Genomic DNA, 9,357 nt, shown 5'->3' with positions numbered 1-9,357 from the left:
CCGTAACAAGACAGAACGCCCCGGTGCTCACCTTCCACCCTACCAACCTTCGCATAAACCAAATCATCCGCCGACATTTCCGCCACCTGAAAAAGACCCCAACACCAGGGATGTATTTCCCTCCCCACCCCTTTCCGCCTTCCGCAAAGACCGTTCCCTCCGTGACTACCTGGTCAGGTCGACGCCCCCCTACAACCCACCCTCCCATCCTGGCACCTTCCCCTGCCACCGCAGGAACTGTAAAACCTGCGCCCACACCTCCTCCCTCACCTCTATCCAAGGCCCTAAAGGAGCCTTCCACATCCATCAAAGTTTTTCCTGCACGTCCACTAATATAATTTATTGTATACGTTGCTCCCGATGCAGTCTCCTCAACATTGGGGAGACTGGACGCCTCCTAGCAGAGCGCTTTAGGGAACATCTTCAGGACACCTGCACCAATCAACCACACCATCCTGTGGCCCAACATTTCAACTCCCCCTCCCACTCTGCCGAGGACATGGAGGTCCTGGGCCTCCTTCACCAACGCTCCCTCACCACCAGACGCCTGGAGGAAGAACGCCTCATCTTCCGCCTTGGAACACTTCAACCCCAGGGCGTCAATGTGGACTTCAACAGTTTCCTCATTTCCCCTTCCCCCACCTCACCCTAGTTCCAAACTTCCAGCTCAGCACTGTCCCCATGACTTGTCCAGACTTGTCCTACCTGCCTAAGTGCTTTTGCCCGACAAGTCGATTTCGCTGCTCCTCGGATGCTGCCTGAACTGCTGTGCTCTTCCAGCACCACTAATCCATTTCCTCTGGCAGCTCATTCCATATGCATACCACCCTCTGTGTAGAAAAGTTGCCCCTCAGGTTCCCTTTTATTCTTTCCCCTCTAACCTTAAACTGATGCCTTCGAGTCCTTGATTCCAAAACCCTGGGGAAAAAGACTGAGTGCATTCACCCTATCCATGCCTCATGATCTTATACATTTCTATAAGATCCCCCCCTCAGTCTCCTATGCTCTTAAGAAAAAAAGCATTCTAGCCTGTCCAATCTCTCCCTTTAATTCAGACCATAGAGTCCTGGCAACATCCTTGTAAGTTTCTTCAGCACTCTTTCCAGTTTAATAACATCCTTCATATAGCAAGGTGACCAAAACTGAACACAATATTTCAAGTGTGGTCTCACCAACTTCTGTACAACTGCAACATCTTCCCAACATCTATATTCAATGCCCTGACTGATGAAGGCCAGTGTGCCAAAAGCCTTCTTCAGTGCCCTGTCTACCTGTGACACTACTTTCAGAGAACCATGCACCTGAACTCCAAGGTCCCTCTGTTCCATTAAGGCCTGACCATTCACTATGAAACTCCTACCTTGATTTGACTTTGCACAATGCAACACCTCACACTCATCTATATTCAACTCCATTTGCTATTTCTTGGCCCACTTCCCCAACTGATCAAGATCCTGCTGCAATTTCAGATAACCTTCCTCATTGTCCATGATACCACTTATTTTAGTGTCATATGCAAATTTACTAATCATGCCTTGGATGTTCTCATCCAAATTGTTGATCTAGATAACAAACAATAATAGGCCCAGCACCGAGTCCTGAGACACTCCACTAATCACAGGCCTCCACTCTGACAAGGTTCCTTCTACTATTACCCACTGCTTCCTATCATCAAGCCAATTGTGCATCCAATTTGCCAACTCCCCCTGGATTCCATGTAATCTAACCTTCCAGAGCAATCTACCAGGTGGAACCTTATCAAAAACCTTACTGAAATCCATATAGACCATGTCCACCACCCTTTCCTCATCAACCTTCCTAGTCACTTCCTTAAAGAACTCCAACAAATTTGTGAGGCATGATCTCTCACGCACAAAGCCAGACTGACTTTTCATAATCAAAAGATCAGGCAGTATCCGAGGAGCAGGAGAATCGACGTTTCGGGCATCAGCCCTTCATCAGGAATGAGCCTTCCCAATGAAGGACTTATGCCCAAAATGTTGATTCTCCTGCTCCTCAGATGCTGCCTGACCTGCTGTGCTTTTCCAGCATCACACTCTCAACTCTGAGCATCCACACTCTTAGCATCTACAGTCCTCATTTTCTCATATTCCTAATCAAACTCTTATCTTTCTAAAATCATGTACATCTTATGTCTTACAATCTTCTCAAGTAACTTACTACAGATGTTAGGCTTACTGATCTATAATTCCTAAGTTTTCCTTGATAGCCATTCTTGAATAAGGGCACAACATTCGCCACACTCCAGTCTTCCAGGACCTTCCCGTGGCGAACAATGATTCAGAAATATCGGCCAGGGTCCCCGAAATTGCTTCTCTAGTCTCTTGCAGTGTTCTTAGATATATCTGGTCAGGACCAGGAGATTTCTTCATTCATTCTCTACTGTGATATTGACTGTCCCCAAGATATCAGCACTAACTTGCCCAAGTTCCCAAGTCTTCATGTCTTTCTCCATTGTGAATATGGAGGGGAAATAGTCATTATAGTCATTGAGGACCTTGCCCATCTCCTGCAGTTCTACATGTACCTGTTCACTTTGGTCCTTGATGTGTCGTATTCTCTCTCGAGATGTTCTTTTTCCTTCAGTATACTGAAAGAACCTCTTTGGATTGATCCTAATCTTTTCAGTCAAGGCTATCTCATGCCCTCTTTTCACCGTCCTGATTTCCATCTTCAGTAAACTCATGGATTCCCTGTATACCAGGGATTCCCTTGGTGCCAGCTGCCTGTACCTGAGTCATACCTCCTTTCTTCTGGTCAAAGCTCTTGTCATTCAGGGTTTCTGATGCCTGCCAACCTTGCCTTTCACCTTCACAGGAACATATGGACCTTGAACTCCAGCTAGTTCATTTTTAAAGGCCTCCCACTTGCCGGAGGTCCCATTGTCTGCAAACAAACTACCCCAATCAATCCCTGCAAGCTCCTGTCTAATTCCATCAATATTCACCTTGCCCCAATTTAGAACTTGAACCTGTAGACCAGTTTTGTCTCTCTCCATAACTATTTTAAAATTAATAGAACTATGGTTACTGGTCCCAAAGTGCTCCCCCACTCTGACCTCAGTCACTTGTCCTGCCCCATTTCCCAAGAGCAAGTCACACTTTACCCCTTCCCAAGTAGGGCCTTCTTTATATTGTTTGAGGAAACTTTCCTGAACACACTTTCCTGTCTCTACCATCTCTTCAAATGAGTATCTTTACCACTGCTAGTCTCCTGCTTCACCAGATCATTGCATAATATTTCTAGCAAAATAATCATGCAATACCCTCTTGAATGTCTCAGTTGAACTTTGTTCCAGCATACCTCTAGACAGTGTATTCCATACTCTGACTACTCATTGTGTGGAAATGTTTTTTTTTCTCTCACCTCTCATTTGCATCTTTTGCAAATAACTTTAACTTTCTGGTTCTTGAACCTTTTACAAACAGGAACAGTTTCTCCCTATCCAGTCTGTCCAACCTTTTCATAATTTTGAAAACATCTAGGAAATTTCCTCTTAGCCACCAAGGAGAACAAACCCAATTTCTTCAATTTATCCTCATAACTGAAATTTATCATCCCTTGAACCATGCTTATAAATCACTTCTGAACTCTCTCCAGTGTGTTCACATCTTTTTTATAATGTGGTACCCAGAACTGTATACATTAGTTCAGTGAAGTCTAAAAAGCATCCAAGCTAAATTCGATATGACCTCCTTGTTGTCATACTCTATGCGCATATTAATAAAGTTGAGGATACTAGATATAGTTCCTGATTGTTTTATGATTTTATAATTGTTACCACTCAGCTTAGCTCAAATCCAAGTGTCCCTTCCTTCAAAAGAGTCTCAAAGCTATTCTCTAATGCCAACATGTCTGATTATTGTATTATATAAGGTGTGTGACCATACAAGGAAAGAAGCTATTTTCCATTTCAGGCATCTAGCACCAGCTCTGAACACCTCAGGATTACTTATTGCACAATGGAATATGAAGTTGAGTTTCATCTAAACTTCTGCACAATGTGCTTCAGTCCAAATCACAGAAAAACATTTCCCCATAACAGTGTGAAATTTCCCATTTATGGTAACAACTTCCTCGTAACAATTTTGTATTGTCTGAGCCTGCATCATTAAGTGTTGGGTTGGTGTTACTAAAATAGATTTCTGAAATCTAAAATAATAGAATAGAATACTTTCTAAGTGGTGGAAAGCTAGAAATAGTGGAGGTCAAAACAGATTTTGTACCTTGTCTACATAGATCATGAAACAGATACAAAAAGTAATCAAAAGAATTAATTGTCTTTAGAGCTAGAGGAAGAGAATGCAAGGGAGTTGAGGCTATGTGTCAGAAATATAAAGCCCTGGTTTGACCATATGTAGAAAACTTACAGCCGTTGTGGGAACCCAACTTCAGCAAGGATATATTGGCCTTGGAAGGAGTGGAGTTTCAATCTACCTGAAGCATATTGGATTTCAAATATTATATTCCAAGTGGTTACTTAATTTAAGAATTCCTTGGAACTCAGAATGCTGTAAGGTATTATGGGGAACAACATAGGGTGGATAAAGGAAAGCTATATCTGCCAATTGGCAATTCGAGGAGAAGAGGCATGAGCTAATAATTAGAGTCAGGATTTTCAGGAGCACAATTAGGAAATAATGGCTGATGGAAGCTTGGTACTTTCATAAGCAGCGATTGATACTTTATCACTTCTTGTTTTTAAATATGGTACTGACGGTATTTCTTTTGTACGTCAAAGGTATTAAACAATAAGGGCAAGGGTAGACATCTGGAGTTAGATCAATATCAACCATAGTCTCACTGAATGATTGAACAGATTTACGGGGCTAGATTCGAGAGTGTGATGCTAGAAAAGCACAGCAGGTCAGGCAGCATCCAAGGAGCAGGAGAATAATACTTTTCTTATTATATGTTGACTTATGATACATTACTTATAAGTTTAACATAATTCTCTCAATGATTAATCCCTTATTGGTCTCTTCAGAAATCTGCTAGCCAATCCCTTTAACTGCAATTGCTTATGCCCGAAACGTTGATTCTCCTGCTCCTCAGATGCTGCCTGATCTGCTGTGCTTTTCCAGCACCACACTCTGCACTCTGATCTCCAGCATCTGCAGCCCTCACTTTCACTTAAGGGGCTAGATGACCTATTCCTGTCATCTGAAGGAAGTCCCTCTTCCAACTTTAAATTCCAACTTCTCTGTCAGTCCTTCATAGTTTAAGTTCTGATGAAGGGTCAGTGGACTTGAAACATTGACTATGCTTTCTCTCCACGGATGGTGCCAGACCTGCTGCGTTTCTCCAGCCAAATCTGTTTTTGTTTCAGATTTCCAGCATGCACAATTCTTGGTCTTAATTTGCTTCACAATTTCTCTTTGTGCTCAATTTCATGGCAGTGATTCTGGGAATTAGAGCTCTTCTAAATATTTCTCTCTTGTTTCTTATAGAATTGAAAAGCTGCATCAGAGATCCTTTCTTCACTTTGCACATTCAAGTTCTTTTCAAATCTTGATTCATTTTCTGTTTATCTGTCCTATTGTTTCGATTTCATAAAACATGGAAATGCTGCCCTCATTAATTCCTTTCTTTCTGCAAGTTGCAAGCATCTTAAGCCAAGTTTGGTGTCACTTAATCACTACTTTCTAATTAGATTTGCATCAATTCTCTTTGACAGTTTTCAACCTCAGTAATCTTATCTTGTACTACATTCTTTGACCATAAATCAAGGTTTTGTAATAGAAAATAAATGGAAAAGTAGGGATCTTATCACTGGTGATGTAACTGAAAGTAATGCTGGTAATTCTATTCAACCCTGATCCACACCAGTTCAATCTCACCTGCGTTTACATTGGACAATGTGCCATGAATTATGATTTGTTTGGGCTCTGTTAAATTACAGGGTGCCAACAATATAGCAGTGCTGGGCAATTAAAAATATTTTGAGTTTAAAATCATTTTGGTCATTGTGCCTTGATTGTATGTATTATTCATGTAGATATTAACATTTGACTGCATTTACGGCAATTTACCTAAACGGTAAGTGGTGATTTTGCAACTTTACACCTTGTATGATAATTCAAATAAAATTCACTGCATGTTTAGAACTGTATCTTAAACAAGATTTCAGGCTGACACGAGATATGCCAAAAGCCATACTTTGGAATAATACTTTTCTTATTATACGTTGACTTATGATACATTACTTATACGTTTAACATCATTCTCTCAGTGATTAATTCCTCATTGGTCTCTTCAGAAATCTGCTAGCCAATCCCTTTAACTGCAATTGTCATATGGCCTGGTTGGGTGAATGGCTGAGAAAGAAACGCATCGTCACCGGAAACCCTCGTTGCCAGAAGCCCTATTTCTTGAAGGAAATTCCTATCCAGGATGTGGCAATCCAGGACTTCACATGTGATGATGGTAAGCATTTTATCCTTGCTCTTATTATAAGATTACATTTAGTCCATCACAAGATTTGACTATCAGTAAAATAGTAAATAGTTGGTTATGTCGATATTATTAGTTATTCAAGAAACTCATCACAAGGTATACAAATGATGTCATTGGAATTTCCATCTGTGACTGCAAAGCAATGAGCTCATCTATGATTGTTAGACTATTAGTGTGAGACTATAATGAGAAACTAAACTTTCAAAATGTCGCAGCTTTTTTTAAAGAACATTTTCTAATCTGAATTTATTGAACTTGACAACATATTGCATATGCCTCACCTGTTTTTAGAATTGAAGATACATTTTGTAGACTGTAAAATACAGCACCTGAATATTTTCAAGTGTGAATGCTGATTCATTATGTGAATATGAAGAGTGTAACTGTTGTAATTAATCATTGGACCAAATGAAGTTTCTCTCCATATAAATACGGAGTGGAAATAACACCAAATCATTTCACTGTGAGTTGAGAGTTTTGTATGGTTGCGGGTAACTTGCTTGTTATGCATGATGTGTGTCTCATGTGGAGTGTGATGTCCGCGAGCAATCTGTGGAGCTGTGTAACTATTTATTCATGCCTGTTTTTCCTGTCACACGCTGCTCATGCATGTCGATGTGTGTATTTAGTGCTGTGATTTCCTGGAAAGCTTATCTTGGGCATCGATCTGCATTAATTCAGTGCCATGAATAAAACATTGGACGCAGTTTGTGACTATGCTTTGACACTGTGCCACAGCTTTCCCTCTAGGATGACATGATAATGGCATTTGCTCCAAGGGGCATGAAGAATCGATTTGTATAAAATACGTGCACACAAAACACATCTGGAGTGTGGATGACTAATTCAAAGTGCAATTTTCCATTACTGGGCATCTGTTTTGTCAGAGTAATGCTGTGAGATGGGCAGAAACACATGGTTTCGTACCGGGTAGCCAGAGACTTGAAGAATTTGGACCATCTGTTTCTTCTACTTTGACAGTAGTCACTGTTTAATTCGAAGTAGTTAACTGTTTTCCCCTTGTTCCTTTTCATGCTGAAACCAATTGTAAATCTCCCCTTGAATCTGGAAGCTTGCTTTGTATTATGTGGAACAAACCATGATTCAAGTAAAGACGTTCACCTGAAAATGTCTGCCCTTTCTTCCCCCATTCTTTCCTTTGATAGAATTATCTTTGCTGTGTGCAGTATTCCACCGATCTGCCTGTATGTGATTGGCAAAGCTCAACCAACCAGTGAAAGCAGGTTGACTGGCAAGGATCCCTGCATCCATCTGACCACTCAGCTTCGAAATTAAATGCCACCTATTGCTCAACTATGTTAGAAATCTCACACGTACATATGAATCCTGAAGTGGCACACTTTTAACACTTTCTTGGGTGAGCTTTTATGCTTAAAATCAATGTTTCCAACCATAATTCTTCCTCTTATCTAGCTCCTTCTTCCCATGCAACTCACTGTCAACCAATTTAATGCAAAGTATATGGAACAGGGTGTAAAACTAGAATTTCACCCAATTTTCTCAGATTTTCAACAAGTAGGTTACGTTCAAATCCCTCTAGCTTGTATCCAAGTATCGCTTTCTTTCATTGCTGCTTGATGTCATACTCTCTGCTGCCATCCCATGGTTACATAGCTCAATTGCTTTCCCTGATGGCCTCTTGCTTCTACCTTTTGTGGTGCATCCTTACCCCTTGCATCCACCCCCAAACCCTGTTCTCAGTCCCCACCTTCCCACAATCACTTTGATTCAAGACAGGAAAACAAGACATGGAATCTACAAATGGCATAAATCTCACTTTCTGAAGTAACCAGGTCAGATGTGGATGCACTGAAATATCCCTCTGCATTGTATCAGATGGTCCATCACAGGCATGTTTTGTTTTTTATAATTCTTTGGTGCACATTGCTGACTACGCCAGCATTATTGTCCATCCCTAAATGTCCTTGAGAGGTTGGTGGTGAATTGCTGCTGTCCTTGGGAGTTAGGAAGAGAGTGTCAGGATTTTGACTCAGCAAAAGAACAACGATATAGTTCTAGTTAAGGATGGTATGCAACTTGGAGGATTTGCAGGATGTGCTACTCCTCAGCATTTTACTAACTTTGTCCACATAGAGGATGGAAGTTATGGGTTCAGAAGATGCTCTCACAGAAACCTTGCTAAGTTCTGCAATGCATCTGGTGGATGGCATGTAATACTGCTGTATAAGACGCGTGTGCCTCATTCATTGTTTTGATCCTGAATTAAATGAATCATTCCTATATCCATTTTGCCAACTTTCTGTCTATGTTAAGACTGCTACCGCAAGCTAAACATTTGGGGAAAGAAAGATTTGGCACTGTTTGATACTGTAACTGATTCGTCCTCCTGAACTGTGGAAACCTGAGATAACATAGTTAGTCCATCAGTACAGTCATTAAGATGCTGCCAAAAAAATTAGTGGAAGTAGGAGATACATGAAATGCTTCTTTGCTTTTACAGAAAGTAAAATACATATGACTATATGTAGGTCTGATGCAGGAATTGATAGCATCCTGTCTCTGAGGGAAGACTATGGTGCAGTGATGTTATCACTGAATGAGTAGCTCATACGCCGAATTACTGATCTGGGTTCAAATGCAACCATGGAATTTGAACCTCAAATTAAAAGCATCATGAAGTCCATGAAACTATTGCCGTAAATTCTTATCTGATTCACGAAGTGAAAAATTTGTTTGCTGTACTGAATCTTGCCTACATGTGACTTCAGACCCACAGAATGGTGGTGCATTCTGAAATGGCCAAGGGCAAGTCACTCAGTTGTAGCAATCACTAAATTGTCACAAAAAGGAAGAAAGCTTGATGGGCTACTCTGTATCAGAAATGACAGCAGAAAATAT

The 9,357-nt window shown here is 40.9% G+C and overlaps 1 protein-coding gene across 1 annotated transcript in view; it reads left to right on the top strand.

Annotated features, from left to right (window-relative positions):
* Positions 1–9,357, top strand: part of slit2 (slit homolog 2 (Drosophila)) — a 457,736-nt gene that overhangs the window by 348,021 nt on the left and 100,358 nt on the right. The window contains exon 19 of the mRNA XM_043700598.1: positions 6,281–6,447. Coding sequence (XP_043556533.1) covers positions 6,281–6,447 — 167 coding nt within the window. The remainder of the gene's footprint in view (positions 1–6,280; positions 6,448–9,357) is intronic.

Source organism: Chiloscyllium plagiosum, chromosome 1, assembly GCF_004010195.1.
Source record: "Chiloscyllium plagiosum isolate BGI_BamShark_2017 chromosome 1, ASM401019v2, whole genome shotgun sequence".
NCBI lineage: Eukaryota > Metazoa > Chordata > Chondrichthyes > Orectolobiformes > Hemiscylliidae > Chiloscyllium > Chiloscyllium plagiosum.
The sequence above is the reverse complement of the archived record's forward strand: the minus strand, read 5'-3'. Positions and strand labels throughout refer to the sequence as shown.